Source organism: Thalassophryne amazonica, chromosome 21 (assembly GCF_902500255.1).
Source record: "Thalassophryne amazonica chromosome 21, fThaAma1.1, whole genome shotgun sequence".
NCBI lineage: Eukaryota > Metazoa > Chordata > Actinopteri > Batrachoidiformes > Batrachoididae > Thalassophryne > Thalassophryne amazonica.
The window spans coordinates 32,437,556-32,457,671 of record NC_047123.1 but is presented as its reverse complement, the minus strand read 5'-3'; the positions used below and the strand labels follow the sequence as shown (position 1 = coordinate 32,457,671).

Genomic DNA, 20,116 nt, shown 5'->3' with positions numbered 1-20,116 from the left:
TTTCTGACTTAAAAATCATATAACTGTGAGCCCCTCTTGAGTTTGAGTAGAACTCGGTGCCACTGCTCCCTCCAGCCGTGACTAATGAGCATCCCACCCCGGCCTCCTGCAGCATCCACCCTCTGAATGCGTGCGTAAAAGAAGGAGGCGGAAAAAAAAAAACACCCCAGAACCCGGTTGGCTGTCGGTGCGCACGGCGGTGGATGAGCTTCATGTGGATAATGGATTAACGCACGGCAAACTATGAATTCCAGATGAGTATGAAGAAAACACCCACCCACGACGGAATGACTCACAGGTTTTTTGTTTTTTTAAGAAGTTAAATAAGCGAGCGCCGGTGCGGACAGACGGGGAGCTTTCGCGTGAGGTTTTCCACGACTTTCTGCCACTTAAAGCTCTTCCAGCGCATGGTTTTAAAAAGTTTTGTTTATGGGGAAGCGCAGCGGTGACCTGGAGCCGCCACACGCACAGACACTTGCTGCGCAAAGCGCCGGTGCCAGATATGGATAGCGCGCAATTCAACTTTCGCCACTGGTGCGCGTCTTCATAACGCGCAACACATCGAGGCTCAGGAGACCAAAAATAAAATAAAAATCTAACTTATTTGGTCCTGAATCAAAATCGAAAGAAGAGAAGGAACAACATCTCCTTTTAAAGAAACTACATAGATTTTTTTTTTTTTTTTTAATTCTTAAAGAGAAGATGCGCCAAGAGGTCGCAGAGAAACTTCAGATGCTGCTTTTAATTTGGCCAGTTCTGCTCGTTAGTTTGGGGACGTCGTTTCCTGCCAGACACAAGAATGCTGTCCACAAGGTAAGTGCATTTAATACTCTGAATGAAAGGGAACTTTTCCGAAGCCTTACAATTTGCTTGAAGAAAACATACCAACCCATAATGGATTGATTTGATTTTATTTCAACCTATTCAACAGAAGATTAAAAATAGAACATTTACTGTTAATTTAATGCTGCAGTCTATTAAAGCAGCTAGAATGTGATTTCCTAATGCTGCTCTCTGCTGTGCCTTTCGCCAGTGGGCATAACTGCTGCAATAAATCCAAACCCGCTGTGCAGCCTGGTGGAATGTTTGAGGTGCACATGGACATATTTGGATGTGAATGTCAGTTTGTGTGCTTTTGCATCAGGGTTTGCTTTTTGCCTATGAACGCTGCCTCCTGTGGATGCTCTCTGTCTGTCTGTCTCCAAGTCTGTCTGACTCAGGTCCACGCAAAGAGAGAGAGAGAAACAATTAAAAAGGTTCCATTGTTGCATGTGTGACTGATCTATTTTGGTCACCAGGAGGTCACAGGTGACCCTCTGTAAAGGAGCTACTCTAACAATTACAAAAAACAAGCACATAGTCTGCACGGCTTCCTGGGCAAACAAGTGACTCCTTTCTGCAGAGAACTTTTACAAAGCACTTTTCAGCGATTTGAGCTTTTGACACCCAATTCAATATGCTTCTTTGGGTCAATATGCCTAACACGTATACGAAGTTTTGTGACAGTTGTGTAGTTAAAAAATAAGTTATTGCACTCAAGGTTTTTACAAAGTATGTGCCAGTGACTTTGACCTTTTGACCCCCAAATCAATAGGCTTCTCGTGGTCACTATGTGTAATGCACACACCAAGTTTGGTGAAAATCGGGCCAGTGCAACTGAAGTTATTTCGCTTAATGTTGCCTTTGCTTTGTGAAAAATGGACTTTTATCATCCTCTTACGATGTTTTACCATAATGTCCGGTACAGAAGCGCACATTTTCTAGTTTCACCTACAGAAGGGAAATGATCTTATTGGCTGTGTCTAATTATGTGGTGTTATCCTGCCCCCACCCCCGGACCATAGATTGGAAGGCACTGAAGTAACATATCAAAATGCTTATGTAACCAGACTAACGTGAGCCGACTGCGCCCCTCACACTGGCATTTGGGTCAAGTGTCATTCATCTGTGGCGCTTTTTTGTGTTAATGTGGAATTTCCTGTTTTCGGTTTGAGCCCCATCCTCTTGGGACAGAAGAGGAGGAGGTGGGGGTGTGCAGGGTCGACGTTCTTTCCCAAATGTGACCGGGTGGCTTTGTACCCGCACTTCCTAACCCAGCCTCCGCACCCTCACCCCACAGCTCCACCAGGCGTGCATCAGTTTTCACCCGCCTCCTCCATTTACCAAAGCTGGCGATCAAAGAAGAGCCATCGTTTATTGTTCTTCTGTAACGGTTTGGAAACAGTCAAGTGCAAAAGGGCCTTTGATATCCGTGGCCACATAAATCAGGGCTGCCGTGCCGCCTGACCTTCCCAGCATGCATCACAACTGCACTTCAGGTCCTGGGTTGCCATCATGCCACCTTCCACGCTCCTGTTCCTCACCGAGCCTCAATGTGTGCCACAGTAGCCCAAAGTGGATTTTTTTTTTCAACCACTTTGGGCTACTGTGCTGACAAACTATCAGGGAAGTGGGTTTCTCAGTTGTGTTGCTGTGATGAGGGCGGGATGGGGGTTAGAGGGGGGGTCCGGGGCCGAGGTCCCCCTGCTAAACATACCATATGCCACCAGCCATCAGGCCTCTGATCAGAAGAGCCGCACTACAGAGAGGAGGATCAGAGGGAAGGAGGGGGAGGAGAAAGATATACAGGATCCAGATGTGCACCGAGACGAGATGAGGAGGGTGTGAAGTATACGTGACCTCGCTCGTGTCTCTGGACCGAGCGGTTTCTGGGTCTCTGTGAGCCAGTCGGTGCACAACGACACCATCGGTGCAATGACGGAATCACAATCAGCTGATGGAAGATTAAGTGGGAACTATTTTGATAAGTGATTCATTTTTTTTTTTTTTTTTTTTTTTTTTTTTTTTTTAAATCGGTCAAAAATTCCAAACATTCTCTAGTTGCGATTTCTGAAATGATTTTATTTTTTTTTTTATTTGGTTTCACTCTATACAAAAAGATCATCATTTTCTTTCAGACTGTTGGACCCAATAAACTGCCTGATGGGATCTTCTTGAGTATTTGCAACTATTTTCTAATTTCAACAAACTTCATTTAAAGTTACAGTGTGTAGCATTTACTGCCAACTAGTGGCAGGGTTAAAAAGTGTATTATCAATATTGTTCCTTCAGGAATTCATGCTCCCTCACCTTTTCTTATGATAAACATGTATAATCCTCAATTTTACAAAACATGGTTGTTAATGAACCGATGGTTATGAATGCTATGTTCCATTTATGCTAATAAACGCCCCGAAATCCAACACACTGTAGCTCTAAAGTGAAAGAGACATTTCCAATCAACTTATCTAGGCTTCACCATTTGGTGGTTTGCAGATATCTGAGGAGAAGGGGCCTAATCATCTCCTCATCCATCTATCTAGCCATCCATCCATCCATCATTCATCACCCTCAACATGTTTTCCTCTAAACAGGTGTTACGTGCTGCTCACATAGTGGGATTTGACCAAAGTCAGCATGTATAAAATATGTCCTGTTCTAGATCATCTGCCACTTGGTCATTACTGCACACGGTTCTCCAACACAAACCACATCTGACTGATCTCAAGTTCTTGGACAATCAGGATTCAACCATTTTCGCAGTATATGATGACACAGGTCATGTCTTTGAGTGGATATCTTAAAACGGCACGTGTCCAATTCAGGTGTAAACATCTCGTGTCCTCAGTGTTTTAACGTGATTTACCTCAGAGGTCATTATTTCTTCTTCTGTGCGGATAAAAATAAGTGGCAGTTGTATTTGTGGCAGCTTCAGCCGCACCACCCCAGAGGTCCCACGCCTCCCGGTCGCTCTCATTAAGGCTAAAAGAGGATTGCTCTGCTACAGGCCCCTCTTTGTCCACGGTCTGGGTGTGAGGCGGGGGGAGAGAATGCAATGAACGAAGGCCGGTTGGTCATTTGGCCGGTTAGTCGGATGCCTCAAGGGCTTTTGGAGGATTGCTGACCAAGCTGCTGCTAAGTAGCAGATGTTTGCGAGATTTTTTTTTCCCCTTTTCTTTCTTCGATGGAAACAGAAAACTGATTGTTTTCTTGACATTCATCAATAAGTGGTTATAAATTATATTATAAAAATTGAAAATCATGTCAGTCCTTTACATTATTCCACTAGACAAGTGGATTTAAAGTCAGATTACTTCAGGCCCACTGATCAGGATTTGTTCTCCTATAGGGTTCCACTTGAACATCAACACCACTCATGGTCACCACCTGAACTAGCCACGTCACGTCATCTAATTTTCTTATTTCTGCCCTATTGAAGTATAAACTGTTGCACTGTAAGACAATTTCAAACGGCATTAAATACACTGCCATCCTATTATTCAGTTTTGACCTGTGTACACGGTAAAATCGCCAGTGTAAAACTAACACTGACAGTGTACATGTGGTCCTACTCTGGCGATTTTACAGTGTAGTAACCGTAGCCCATACTCTCACGTGCGCCACTAGCTTAGCTTATGGAAAGCTAAAAGTGGAGGCTCTTGTTTTGGCCGAACAACTATCCAGTTTCTGGATATTCTGTGTTAGTACGCGCCCACGGCCGACATGCTTGATGAATTCCTGCACAAAAAGTAGTTCCCAAACAATGCTGTATTTGCGATGACAGTGCGTTTTCATGGGTAACGAAAACATAAGGAGTATATTTGGCACAAGAACTTGTGTATCTCGTCTAAATAATCGTAAGTCAATAATCACACTCATCCAGTAGCATCTTCTCACGTCGGCAAATTCGGCGCTGGGTCAGGCGAAAGTAGTCCGGCAAGCTATCCCACAATGCCAAAATAGCAGAGATGTAACTCCACACTGAGCAGAGTCATCATAGCCCTGCCACTGCTAGCTGGCTAATTTTTAACTATACTCAACAAAAATATAAACGCAACACTTTTGGTTTTGCTCCCATTTTGTATGAGATGAACTCAAAGATGTAAAACTTTTTCCACATACACAATATCACCATTTCCCTCAAATATTGTTCACAAACCAGTCTAAATCTGTGATAGTGAGCACTTCTCCTTTGCTGAGATAATCCATCCCACCTCACAGGTGTGCCATACCAAGATGCTGATTAGACACCATGATTAGTGCACAGGTGTGCCTTAGACTGCCCACAATAAAAGGCCACTCTGAAAGGTGCAGTTTTATCACACAGTACAATGCCACAGATGTCGCAAGATTTGAGGGAGCGTGCAATTGGCATGCTGACAGCAGGAATGTCAACCAGAGCTGTTGCTCGTGTATTGAATGTTCATTTCTCTACCATAAGCCATCTCCAAAGGCGTTTCAGAGAATTTGGCAGTACATCCAACCAGCCTCATAAGCTCAGACCACGTGTAACCACACCAGCCCAGGACCTCCACATCCAGCATGTTCACCTCCAAGATCGTCTGAGACCAGCCACTCGGACAGCTGCTGAAACAATCGGTTTGCATAACCAAAGAATTTCTGCACAGACTGTCAGAAACCGTCTCAGGGAAGCTCATCTGCATGCTCGTCGTCCTCATCGGGGTCTCGACCTGACTCCAGTTCGTCGTCGTAACCGACTTGAGTGGGCAAATGCTCACATTCGCTGGCGTTTGGCATGTTGGAGAGGTCTTCTCTTCAACTTTATGCGAAAGAGATGTGTTGCACTGCATGAGGCAAATGGTGGTCACACCAGATACTGACTGGTATCCCCCCCCAATAAAACAAAACTGCACCTTTCAGAGTGGCCTTTTATTGTGGGCAGTCTAAGGCACACCTGTGCACTAATCATGGTGTCTAATCAGCATCTTGATATGGCACACCTGTGAGGTGGGATGGATTATCTCAGCAAAGGAGAAGTGCTCACTATCACAGATTTAGACTGGTTTGTGATCAATATTTGAGGGAAATGGTGATATTGTGTATGTGGAAAAAGTTTTAGATCTTTGAGTTAATCTCATACAAAATGGGAGCAAAACCAAAAGTGTTGCGTTTATATTTTTGTTGAGTGCACATATACTTGTGAGCTTGAATGTATGGGAGTCGTGTTTAATGATAAATAAGTCTGTGGACCGCATCTTGCCCTCAGGCTGCCAGTTTGACACCACCGCACCATCATCTCATCTTTTGTACTTTTTTTCAGGCTCAGGGACATTCACTTCACAGCAGGGGGACTCACGACGTCCCCGAGGATCTGGAGCAGCAGAATCAGGTGCAGACGTTGTTGCCTGAGTCCCACAGCCACCAGAGGAGGTGGTCTCACCCCCAGCACCGCTCCATCGGGATTCTCCCGCAACCAGAGCCAGAAGAGGAGACCAAACCCTTCATCCTGGATCTCAAGAACTTCCCAGATCTGGCGAATGCTGACATAAGCTCACAGAACCCAAACATACAGGTCAGTGCAAAGAAGGACTGAATGAATGTGAGGACACGCCGCATTTGTGATGCATTCTCAGCTTGGTTGATTAATTATTGCAGAGTTTCAAAGTGAGTATCAGAGTTTAAAAAAATCTGTACTTATACGTATTGTATAGTACATCAGAATTTGTACATATAACACCGGTCACCACGTGTCATAAAAACAAATAATAAAAAAATAAATCTCACTGCAACATATGTCAAAGTTTAAAAAAGCCACATCAGACCTAATTTTTCTAATATCAGCATCATTTATACATGAACAGACTTAGAATTGTGCAACTTTGAGTATTTGATATTAAAGCAAGTGGCATCAGTGCAGTGATGTCATGTCACAAAGCAGAACGCTCCTGTTTTAGATTTTTCAGTGAAGGTGAACTCGCTTCCTCGCTATGTTTGCGCAGGTTACCATTGAGGTGGTAGAGGACCCTCAGATGGAGGTGGAGATGGACCTGGCCAAAGAAAAAGACTGGCTGCCCTCCTCTTCCTCCTCCCCCTCGTCCACAGTGGACTGGCTTGGAGGGAAGAAGCTTTTCTGGCCCCTCTTCTGGAGTTACACCGATTCCGATTCCAGCGAGGACACCAGCAGCCTGTCGGGCGTGGAGGACACTGGCGAGGAAGTGGAGGAGGAAGATTACTCTCTGGACTACGGGAGTGAGGAACCCTTGCTCAGCGGAGTGGGCGGAGACTGGGACCCCCGCTGGAATGAAGGCTGGGATCCGGTCCAGACTTACTACGGTGAGTTTTCCCAGAAGAAGCGTTTTAAGTAGAAGTACCTTCCAAGAGCACATACACCCAATAATACCAGACATTATCAATATCATTAACCCATGATTTAGAATATCATTAATAGATTAATCCTGCAACAGATGTTTGTCATGGCAGGATTCATCAAGACGGGTCTATCAGTTTTTGAGAAACTGATCAAAATGCCAAAGGACGTGCATTCTGTAAATGTTTGCGATCAGTAATAACTGAATCAGCTTTTCGAATTGATAAGTTTGATCATTCTAAATAGCTTTTGAAAACATTTTCAAGAATCAGACCTGGCAACATGATCATTTTCATCTATGGCAGTGATAAAACTTTAAAGTTTTAGAAAATAAACAGTGAACCAGGCCACGCCAACATGAGAAGAGTCATTGAGGGTTACGGGCACTTTGAAGTCGACCCTGATTGTGCCGATCAGAGTGGGCTGCTTTTTGAAGATGGGTCCGACATGTTTGCTAATGGCAGCGTGAGGCCGGCAGTGTTCTCTGGGACAAAACAGTCCTCTGCTTGCTGACAATTAGAGGGTGGACTGGGAACACAGAATGACAGGGGCTATTCGGCTGGCCCGTTTCATCTTGCCCAGGGATCCCCGGCCCCTGGACCCTACGAGCCCTCAGTCTGTTTTGCAGCTTGCCGTTTGGAGTCAGTTCAAGAATTTTAGGGGTGTTATCAGGGTGCTGCAGAGCATTTGCAGCTATTTAAGAAGAAAAAAAAGAAAGACATAGAAAGGTTACCCGGGGACGAATGTGGAAAAAGAAACGCAAGTCTCATTAGAGCCCATAACTTCACAATCGGGGCAAAAGCTGAGGCTGTAGAATAAAAAAACTTCATCTGTTAAGTCTGTTCAGAAAGTCAAAGGCCACATTTTGAACTTAATTCTCAATATTTCCTCCATAGACAAATATGGTACATCAGAAGCAATGAAAAATGGATCATAATGAGGAGGAAAATGCTGAACCTGTCTGCAATTACCTGCATGTCCTAAAACACCCTACAGTGTAATTTGTTCCACCCCAAAGTCACAAAGTACTAAAAATGTGGAGTATTTTCTGATGTGCTTTGGCCATGCTACACAGATTTTGGTCTCTAAAAAGATCCAGACCAGCTGTTTTAGTCTAATTGACAATCAGTTGGGTGGTGCACATGACATTCAAGTTTTATCAAGATATGCATTGTGCATTTTTTAAAATCATGGTTGACCTGGGCATTACTTCAGTTCATTTTAGGTTCAGTTTATTTATAAAGCACCAAATAACAGCAAAAGCTGCTTCAAGGTGCCACACAGGAGCAAGATTTGAGGCTTACCCACCCCATGAGCAAGCACAGTGGTGACAGTGGTAAGGAAAAACTGTCTGAGGTGCGTTTTGATTATACTGTAGGAAGAAACCTCAAGCAGACCATCGTCAGTGGGGTGACCATCTGCTTGGGTCATAGTAATAAAATAAAAAAACAACACAGATGGCCCAAAAGGACAAATCAGAGTCAATCTGTTACTGCACCAATGCCAGATCAGTCAATGAAATTAGGACACTCCCAAGTTCCAACACCAGGCAAATTTTGCTCAATCACCACACAAAGTGCTCCACAACCCACAAGCATATTCTGGGGTTGAAAAAGCATACATGCCACGTCCAAAGCAGGATGCTCCTCTCCCATCCACCCAATTCCTGACAATCCCCTGCTGATCTTCCCCAGGGTGGCTGGAAATCCATCAGAAGAAGAGGTTCAATCTGGCAAGGACTGTGATCAGGATTTAATGAGTAGGGTTCTTCTTCCTGACAAGATTGCTCGGAATACAATTTCCATCTGAATAGCTGTCGAACAATTGTCAAACAGACACAAGGAACAGGAGGTCCTTCTGAATATCATCCACCTCATCACCTGGTAGAGTGGCAGAAAAACCAAAAGAAATGAGTTTCTTCTTGGTCTGCATTGCTCTGACGCAACCTGTTCCAAAGGCTCCGTGAACATAAATCATGCGTTCCTGCCTTCACTTCTTCTGTAATTAAGACTCTCCTGAGACTTCATTACTGCATGGCCACATGTCGAGTTGACAGCGCCCACAAAGTAAAATTGGGTGCTCCATCCACCCAAGTTGGTATTTCTGCACCCACCTCGCCTTTAATCAGGGGTGACTTGTTCTCAGACTTATTAACGCCACAAGGAAACTTGTTGTGGAGGCGGAGAGCCGCAGCACAGCTTCTCTCCCTCTAATTTGACTGAAGCTTTCTTAAAAAGAATACAGGTTAGACCAGCAGGCAAATTGTCACTTAGATGAAAAGAGATGGTTCAGAAAGCTTATTCTGGATTTGAATGCTGGCATGCTGGTGTTTCTGGACTTCTGATTCCTACAAGCATGAAGTACAACTTCCCAGAGGACACATGCACCCTTGGAGTGTCCAAAATTTTAAAAAGTGATGAATTTAAGTCTTGATCTACATTAAATGTTGTATTTTTACAAATGCAGGGGAGACAGACGAGTGGACCTCATGGTCTCCCTGTTCGTTGACGTGTGGACACGGCGAGAAGAAGAGGACCAAGTCCTGCGGTTACTCGTGCACTCTGACAGAAGCCTCCAAATGTAACCTGGAGCCGTGCCCCGGTGAGCTCTTTCTCAAATATATAGTAAGGTTCCATTTTCAGAAAAGAAGCTTGTATAAAGTGCCCAAGAAATGTTCTGTTAAAAGCAGACAACAGACCGATTCCTATGCATTTTGACCTGCCGAGTTCAAAAATTGCTGTTGGCATTCTGTATCTTTACCCCTTCACCCTCTTATTTGCATAAGTGCTGAAATTCACTTAGGGTACCAAAATAACACTGCATGGAAAAATAAGCATAAAAATGTTCTGCTGGTCAGTATTAAGTTAATTTTATGTTGGGTACAAGTCCGGGCACCTATAACATACCAATTTACTTTGGATACCTTGCACAGTTTCATAAATCAAGACAACTGGAAAGTCTAATTTAGGGAAAATCACCCAAAATTGCATGTCACAATTGGCCACATCACATTTAATGCACACAACTGTTACTAAAATATGTCTGCTGTTGTTGATTCAGAGATACTTTTTGTGTTTTTTTTTTTTTCTATTTGTTCCACCGAATAACATACACATAAAAATCATAAGTCCGGCAATAATTTCTTCATTGGTATATTCATGTGTACAAGTGAATTATATATGTCACAGTTCAATGGTTGGGAAAACATATCATTTTGAAACAGCTATTTCAAACTTCAAATGTATGTCTTTACTAATTCCATGCCGTCTATTTTTCACAGGATATTTATTAACTACAGATCTACCAGAATTTTTACCTCCGTTTCGATACATTTCGAATTCACATCCATGACTGCCATGGATGTGAATTCCGTAACGGTTTTGTCACATCTGTAGACTAGTATATTTTACAAATATTTTACCATGTTTTTATGAAAAAATGCAATTCCATTATGCTTTTGGTGCTTTTGCCAGTTAACTAATAGTCTTGGCTACAAAATTAAGGGATTTCCACAAGGCTAACTCAAAATTAATTTTGAAGGGTAGGTGGCCACCATTTTGACATCCTAAGCAAATTTCAGCCCATAAAGCAAAATGGCCATCAATTACATCAAAATTTCCACAGTTTTGGTTGTATATGTACAATAAAGCAAACTAAACATCCTTTTCTATGTATTTTGACTCGCTGAATTCAAATATTGTTGTTGGCAAGTTGTAGCTTTACCCCTTCACCCCTAATTTGCATAAAACAAAATGGCCGCTCATTTCATGAAGCTTTTCAAAAGTCTGCTTGTGTTTGCATTAGAAGAGAAAATAAAACTTCTATTTCTATGTATTTTTAAGCTGAGTTCAATTATTGTTGTTGGCAAGCTGTATCTTTACTCCTTCACCCCTAATTTCAGGTTTTAGAATTCATCATAGTACAGAAACAGCATTAGTGAAGGTTACAAATGATCTTCTTATGGCCTCGGACAGTGGACTCATCTCTGTGCTTGTTCTGTTAGACCTCAGTGCTGCTTTTGATACTGTTGACCATAAAATTTTATTACAGAGATTAGAGCATGCCATAGGTATTAAAGGCACTGCGCTGCGGTGGTTTGAATCATATTTGTCTAATAGATTACAATTTGTTCATGTAAATGGGGAATCTTCTTCACAGACTAAAGTTAATTATGGAGTTCCACAAGGTTCTGTGCTAGGACCAATTTTATTCACTTTATATATGCTTCCCTTAGGCAGTATTATTAGACGGTATTGCTTAAATTTTCATTGTTACGCAGATGATACCCAGCTTTATCTATCCATGAAGCCAGAGGACACACACCAATTAGCTAAACTGCAGGATTGTCTTACAGACATAAAGACATGGATGACCTCTAATTTCCTGCTTTTAAACTCAGATAAAACTGAAGTTATTGTTCTTGGCCCCACAAATCTTAGAAACATGGTGTCTAACCAGATCCTTACTCTGGATGGCATTACCCTGACCTCTAGTAATACTGTGAGAAATCTTGGAGTCATTTTTGATCAGGATATGTCATTCAAAGCGCATATTAAACAAATATGTAGGACTGCTTTTTTGCATTTACGCAATATCTCTAAAATCAGAAAGGTCTTGTCTCAGAGTGATGCTGAAAAACTAATTCATGCATTTATTTCCTCTAGGCTGGACTATTGTAATTCATTATTATCAGGTTGTCCTAAAAGTTCCCTAAAAAGCCTTCAGTTAATTCAAAATGCTGCAGCTAGAGTGCTGACGGGGACTAGAAGGAGAGAGCATATCTCACCCATATTGGCCTCTCTTCATTGGCTTCCTGTTAATTCTAGAATAGAATTTAAAATTCTTCTTCTTACTTATAAGGTTTTGAATAATCAGGTCCCATCTTATCTTAGGGACCTCATAGTACCATATCACCCCAATAGAGCGCTTCGCTCTCAGACTGCAGGCTTACTTGTAGTTCCTAGGGTTTGTAAGAGTAGAATGGGAGGCAGAGCCTTCAGCTTTCAGGCTCCTCTCCTGTGGAACCAGCTCCCAATTCAGATCAGGGAGACAGACACCCTCTCTACTTTTAAGATTAGGCTTAAAACTTTCCTTTTTGCTAAAGCTTATAGTTAGGGCTGGATCAGGTGACCCTGAACCATCCCTTAGTTATGCTGCTATAGACGTAGACTGCTGGGGGGTTCCCATGATGCACTGTTTCTTTCTCTTTTTGCTCTGTATGCACCACTCTGCATTTAATCATTAGTGATCGATCTCTGCTCCCCTCCACAGCATGTCTTTTTCCTGGTTCTCTCCCTCAGCCCCAACCAGTCCCAGCAGAAGACTGCCCCTCCCTGAGCCTGGTTCTGCTGGAGGTTTCTTCCTGTTAAAAGGGAGTTTTTCCTTCCCACTGTAGCCAAGTGCTTGCTCACAGGGGGTCGTTTTGACCGTTGGGGTTTTACATCATTATTGTATGGCCTTGCCTTACAATATAAAGCGCCTTGGGGCAACTGTTTGTTGTGATTTGGCGCTATATAAAAAAAAAAATTGATTGATTGATTGATTAATTTGCATAAAGCAAAATAGCCACCAATTACATAAAAATTTCCACAATTTTTGTTGTACATGTACTATAAAAGCAAACTAAACATAATTTTTTTTATGTATTTTGACTCCTTCACCCCTAATTTGCATAAAGCAAAATGGCTGCCCGCTTCATCAAATTTGTCAGAAGTGTGGTGCTATTTGCTTTGGATGAGAAAATACAACTTATATTTCGATGTAATTTGACCTGCTGAATTTAAATATTGTTGTTGGAAAGATATATCCCTACTCCTTCACCCCATAATTAGCAAAAAATGTAATTAATTTAGTGACTGCCTGGTATTGTTACCGGTAAAAAAGTACGTCATCTTTGATTTGACCAAGGCAAGCACATGAGCAAAATGAAGTAAAAAAGACTGATAGTTTGAAATTAAACATGTTTCTTTGATAAATATGCAAGTCTCTAAAGGTCAAATGTGGGTAAAACTATACTAATATTTTGCTTCTGCTGCCATGAGATCACCACAACCAGCAAGAACAATGTGCAGATTACCATCAAACTCTGCAGCCTTCAGTATCTTTTCATTCATCTTGACGGGCTCAACATTGTGTCTTCTTTGCCTTCTCCTCCTGGCAGTATATGCAATGGGTCCATTTGAAAGTACTCGAGGCACTTCTGAGTCTTGCAGCTGGACCAGTGGAGGGACCTGCAATGGGTTCCTCTCTGTCTTGAGACACTGACCTTTTCTCTAGTATTCTAATGTTTGTCTTGTTGGTGACCCAACTGTAACAGGATCTATGCCATTTTAGAGACGTCTCATTAGAACTCAATGTCCTCTCAGTTGTGAGTTTGTTCTCCATATCTTTGAGCTTGTGACAGATTCTTGCACTATCCTGCAATGTAGACCTTCCTTCGTCAGAGATTCAACTATATTATCTTACTACCTAACACTTTCAAGATTATATGCAAATCAGTCTAGTGACAAGGGACACGGGCAACCTAACACAGTGTATATAAAGATAATCAGCAGACAAGAGACAACACAAATCTAATCTAACACAACTAATTATAATATACTACAAAACCAATACCACAAGTTTGGAACTTGTCCACACAAACCAACACGCTAACATGAACATGCACAGATCTAGATGAACAAAGTATCTCAGAGTCACCTTAACATGAGTGTGAAAGGATGAACTCCAAAAATATATCAGGGAACAATGTAGTTTGATTGACCACATCTATGCTGTGGCTGCTGCTGCTGCTGTTGGGTCCATGTGGCACCATGTGCCTGGCCAGTGAGGCCTGCCCTCTGGTGTTGAAAGCAGTAGCCCTCTGGTGTTGAAGCTGTATACATTATCTGTGCTGTACTGAGCAATTACATAGGTTCTCACATAGTATTATCATTATATTGTTCAGCATTTGTGATGGAAAAAATACACTAGAGTCATTCACATGCCATCAAGGAATGAATACAATGATATTGTGATTTTTAAATCCACAAGAGATATAAGTAAGATTGACAAAACATGCTTTGTAGGCCTGATTGTGCAGCAGAGGCATGGGGGAAAGTTGGTTTTGTTATCAATTTCTTTTGTCGAACAAACTTCTACAAAGTATGAAAACAGCATGCATATTAGGGATGAAGGAGAGAAAATACAGCTTGCAAATAGGAAACTATGAACTCAGCAGTTCAAATAACACAAAGATAAGATTTTTCATTGCCTTTCTTGAGCAAAAACAAGCAAACTTTGTGAAAATGTGAAAAATCAGGAAGCCATTTTGTTCTATGCAAATTAGGCACCGAAGGAGTAGAGATACAGCATGCAAACATCAATATTTGAATTCTGCAGGTCAAAATACATAAGAATCAGCCTGTTGTATGCTTTTAACAGAAAATGCCTTGGGTAGTCTACTTATCTGAAAATAGAACCTAACTAATCAGGAAGATTAAAATAAAAGTTTGGGTAAGATTTAGAATTTAATGTGTTTTACGTCTTTTTGCAGGCGACATGAACCCCGTAGTCGAACCGTTCCCATTTGAGATGGAGAATGGCACCGAGCCTTTTGGAACTGGTGAGTTAAAATCAATACTTAAAATATGGTGAAAATATTAATCACGTTCAATAAAACTTTTTATATAAAAGGGGTGGTGGCCAAGTGGGTAATGCACTTGGTTTCAGTTCAAAAGGTTCCGGGTTCAAATCCCACCCCTGCCACATTTTTCCATGTAATGTGGAGTTGCATCAGGAAGGGCATCCGGTGTAAAACCTCTGCCAATTCAACATGCAGATCCACCTTGGATTTGCAGTGGTGACCCCGAGTGCAAACAAGGGAGCAGCCAAAGGGACTTACTTACATAAAATACAGAGAATTCTGGAGGAAGCAGGTCTTAAAAAAATCCTGAATGCAAGAAGGAGACCAGTGAGGGAAGTCACCAAATCGTTCACAACAACTTTGAAGGAGTTAAAGGTTTCTATGTGATTGGAGACACTGTGCATAAGGAAGGGTTTGATTGTTGAATAACCAGTCGCAGACCTATGATGGAGTGGAGGAGGGAAGGACTTGTTTTGACTCTCCCATGTGCCTTCTAACAAACTGTCGCTGAAATTTCACATCTTATTTTGAAGAAAAATCCTCTCCTACACTCCTCCCTGAAGCTGTGGAACCATTGATGCAACAGATAACACTGGCCTGATGCACAGTTTCCCCAGTCACAGCCAGCAAAGCCTTCAGGGTTGTCACAGGTGTCTTGGTGGCTTCCCTCACTTGTCTCTTTCTTGCAGAGTTGGTCAGTTTTTGAGAACAGATTTCCCATAAAACACCATACTTTTTCTATTTCTTAATGATGACTAATGCAGATTAACTCCAAGACATGCTCAGTGACTTGGAAATGTTTATGTATCCACCCCCTCCCTCCGCCAGTTTATTTCAAGAGAACTTACTGTAGAAGTGCTGATTTAGTTGCCCTTTACTAAACTGCACCTATAATTGTGGAATGCTTTATTTTGACTTTGATATTTTAATTTAATTTATAGTATGCTGTAGAAAATTTGTTTTCAGTTTGAGTTTAAAGCCGATAATTAGATTTTTTTTTAATATATAGAGTGAATTTTTAAAAAGCATATAGGAATTAAAATGTGTAAAAACACTGAGGGTTTGGAGACATTCCATAAATGCACTAGATGTTGTGGGAAAATGGCTCTGCATTGCTCCAATGAGATCTCTCTTGCCAACAGATGTGGACAGCTGTGAGAAGTGGCTCAACTGTAAAAGTGAGTTCCTCCAGCGATACCTCTATCAAGTTCTGTCTGAGCTTCCCAGCTGCCCCTGCTCCTACCCCGATCACGTCTCTTACACGGTGGTCAGCATTTTCGATGAAGCTCACGAGCGCCACTTTCGGTGGCGCGACGCCAGCGGCCCCAAGGAGCGTCTGGACATCTACAAGCCCTCAGCGCGTACCTGCATCCGCTCTGTGCTTTCCGGCGACTCGTCCACTCTGGCCGCACAGCACTGCTGTTACGACGAGCGCGGGCGGCTGATCACGCGGGGGAAAGGTGCAGGCACGCCGAACCTGATCAGCACAGAGTTCTCGCCCGAGCTGCACTTTAAGGTGGATGTGCTGCCTTGGATCCTGTGCAAAGGGGACTGGAGTCGCTTCCACGCGGTGCGGCCGCCCAACAACGGGCTGAACTGCCCCGAAAACCCCCATGAAGACGTGTTTATGAACGAACTGGAAGAAGCCAGGGAGTACTGAAAGTACCACTTCACTCAGCGAGGCAGAGGACCCGATCCAGAATTTGAAAGAAGACTGTCAGCCTTGAAGACGTTATGTCACATCCAAACCATCTACATGTGTGATCAGGAGTTCTGGCTGAACTGGACCGATTAATTTTTTTGTCCCCAAACAGAAAAACGCGCAGTGTGCTCCCATTGCACGACATTAAGCTCTCGATATTTTGTGGCTGCGGGAAAGCATGACGTGCACCTGCTGGCTTTTAGAGGGTGCCCCGAGAGCAACATCTCGATTGTGCTTCATATAGGATTTACATTATTATTATGAATAATTTTGTGGCTATGCAAATTAAAAAAAACAAAAAACTCAGATTAATATCTCAACAATGCTGCTATGACGTAAGATCCTTCAGGTTCAAACGGTTTGAAGGTGATAAGCCTGCAGTTTTGTGACAGGACATCAGCAGACTGAAGTGTTTGGTTTCTCCAAGGCCCAAAAGGGATTTTGGGTAGGATGCATCACCTCAGTGTCTCTGGGGTATTTTTGCTACAGATTTTAATATCCTGTTTTAAAGACATCTGGTGACCTTTCCTAACCTGCTAAAGATGATCCGTTATTGGTTCCTTTTTCCTTCTCCCCACCATGCTTTATGCAAACTGGTTGAGATGTTTTAAACGTCATCTTGATGATAAATAAACCAACAAGCTGAAAACAGGCATATATCGATTAGGCAAACGTCAGTTATATTTTGGGGCTGATTATCGACACTGATGATTGGCGCTGATTAATCAGTCGACACCTACATAGGTCATGAGGCCCACTGGTTCTGGCGCTTATCCTCGAATTCCATAACGTCAAATCAGTTCCCCTGAAGGGGACGCCAGTCTGTTGCAGGTTATGTCCCCAGTCAAGGCTGGTACCCATTTACAATTGGGTGGGCTGGGACAGGTGGAATGACTGGGAATCAAACCCAGGTCTAGATAATGGGGCCCGGCTCCTATCCCAATGAGCTTCCTGCTCTAAATCCAAATTTTAATCTGAATCTAAGACATATGACAATGAGTTGACATGAGGGTGTGCTACAAGTTTTGTAACACAAGTTGAATTCACGTCATAATTCCACAATCAGCAGAATACATGATCTGGGTCAGGGTTTATTCTAACGTACAGTTGTACCCCTTTTGTGCAGTTGTAAATTGAAAATGTGCGGTTGTAAATCCAAATTTGTGCAATTGTAAATACTACATTTTGCAGATTTTTTTTTTCACATTTTGTTTAATTTTCCAAAATTTCCATGATGAAAAGAGTTGTTAATGTTGTTGATGTTAATATTGAACCACAACAGAAGTCACTGATCACAATGTATTTTTATGTTCATTAAATTTACAATGTAATTCAAACATACTTATTTATTAATAACTTAGATAATATTGCTTCTAACTACTTCATACTATACATTGTAAACCATGCAACTGTTACTTATTACTAAACAATTAGGATTATAAACCATTATTGCTTCTGACATTATAAACCTCAATGAGAAAAGAAGCAAAAACTGTCATAATCTAGGGCCGGCCCAGGGGTCATACCAGAAGTACAAGATCATAAACCTCAAGTTACAACAACACAAACCTAAAGTAAAGTTAACTTAAGTATGGCTAGCATAGTAACATTTAAACCAATGTTCAAGTAAGTGCAACTCACTGGCTGTCTTATGTGTCTTTGGTAAGAGTCATATCAACATCAACCTTAGGGCTTGTACAGTTGTAAAAAATCCTTAGAATAAACCCTGATCTGGGTGCCAAAGAAATTAAATATCAGATTATTGGTGCCTGTTTAAATAAAGTTTCCATTGCACATATATGAGCAGAAACAACATTCTCAGGGGGACTAACTTACTCCAATTTAACTAAAATGCACCGCTGAACATTATCGGAGTGAAGACGTGTGGATAAAAAGATGTGGTGTTTTTCCCAAAACCATAATAAATAAAATAAGCAAGTGAGCTCAAGCAAGTTCAGGCAGCCAATTCGAACCTCGTTATGTGACTTCAATCAGCTAATAAATGCTCCTCCCACTACAAGTTGATGCCTCTGCAAATATTCCTGTGCCACACATTGATGCATCATTGCTCCCTGATCTCCCTCCATGCACAGTCAGAAAATGCAGACTGCCGATGTTGATCATCTCTGGTCGACAGGTGGTAGATACTGGATGCTGCAATATTCATGATGCATTAGCTGCCAGCATTTAGCTCGATGCCCAAGTCGATGCTGTCAAAACTTTTGGCTTATCGTGTTTTGTTGATTTATGGAAGAATTTGATTGGATAGAAAGGACATTCCCAACACTGAAAACACTAAGTAGCAGCCATTAGACAGGGAATCAATTTTTTTTTTAAATCCCGCAACAGTTCAGCAAACACTAGATGGCAGTAATTCTTAAACCTGTCATGACGATCGCCTTTCTACCCATTCTAATTCTGTGGATGATGGCTGCAAACATTCTTCAGGAATTCCGCTTCCGTGTTATAACTGATAATGTATCTACCTTTTGGAATTTACGATTTTAACCGAAGGCACTTTATTTCACATATGTATATTAAAAAAAAAATCTGTCAGAATCTACTCATGTTTCCATTTGCTAATGATGAGAGCAATTGCAAAGCAAACTGAAAACTCACCAGAAATGCTGCAATGTTCTCTGGAGTTGCATGTGAAAAGCATGATTTTTGTGTGATTTTGTTTTTTTGGACTCTAGTACATGTATGGTGTTGTACAGTATTTATTTGTCTTTTTTTTAAGTTTGCTGAATCTTTGAAATATTCATCATGGTGTGCAAATCAGACTGGGAAATGAAGAGACCCAATATTAAAAGGGAAAACATATATTTCTTTATACAGCAACTTCAAATGTGTGTGTTTTGTTCTGCGCTGTATTGCAGTGATCTGTGAACATGTTGTTGCAATTAATAATGAAGAAACATAAAAATACTTTGCATTCACCATGGCTTTTTGATATTTTTTTTCCTTCTATCAAATTTTCAACACTATGTATGAAGCTCACTTAGATCCCTGGTGAGGAAGTGAGGATGGACTGATTGTCTGCCTGCGTCTAACAGAATATTTACAGAGGAATCCTTCAGCACAAATACCCTTTAGTATTTTGAAAAAATGGACGAGCCACTTGAATTTTCAATAGGTGGTCAGCGTGTCTGGTAGGGATTTAAAAATGCTCCAATCATATTGAAAACTATACCACATTATTTGTCTAAACGTAAAGATTCCAAAAAAGGTATAGTTTGGACTATCTATGGCTAAATGTTATGGAGTTATGGGGTAAAAATGGCAAGAATGGCGACAAAGGTCAACTTCACTTTGTACAAGGGTCAAAAGCTAAATTGCTTCAATTTTAGAAAAAGAGATGCAAATTATTGGTTGAGTTAATAGGGTTTTAAAAAGGAATACTTTGCACCATGTGCCATGCTTAGTTATCATGTTACAGGGTAACATATGTCACGTCATAGAATTCAATGGACGTCGACATTGTTTGACCTTTACTTTGGAGACCAAACATTCAACACAGTCAAAACTATTCCATTTATTAATCCAATTAGTTCAACCGATAATTTGCACCACTTTTGACCAAAATTGGAGTAACTTTGACTTTTGACCCCTGTACAAACTGAAATTGACCTTTGTCACCATT

General features: G+C 41.6%; 1 protein-coding gene across 1 annotated transcript; it reads left to right on the top strand.

Moving 5' to 3' along the window:
- The first annotated feature begins 122 nt into the window (after positions 1-122).
- ism2b (isthmin 2b) lies at positions 123-19,413 on the top strand. Its single transcript, XM_034162482.1, has 6 exons — positions 123-813; positions 6,101-6,352; positions 6,780-7,113; positions 9,614-9,748; positions 14,682-14,750; positions 15,914-19,413. Exons 1-6 carry the CDS (start codon positions 703-705, stop codon positions 16,429-16,431), a joined length of 1,419 nt encoding a protein of 472 aa, XP_034018373.1. The 5' UTR covers positions 123-702; the 3' UTR covers positions 16,432-19,413.
- Positions 19,414-20,116: the final 703 nt, after the last annotated feature.

Coding starts and splice junctions, on each gene's coding strand:
- ism2b (XM_034162482.1), top strand. CDS start 703: ATGCGCCAAGAGGTCGCAGAGAAACTTCAGATGCTGCTTTTAATTTGG. Junction 814..6,100: donor ACAAGAATGCTGTCCACAAG/GTAAGTGCATTT, acceptor ACTTTTTTTCAG/GCTCAGGGACATTCACTTCA. Junction 9,749..14,681: donor TAACCTGGAGCCGTGCCCCG/GTGAGCTCTTTC, acceptor GTCTTTTTGCAG/GCGACATGAACCCCGTAGTC.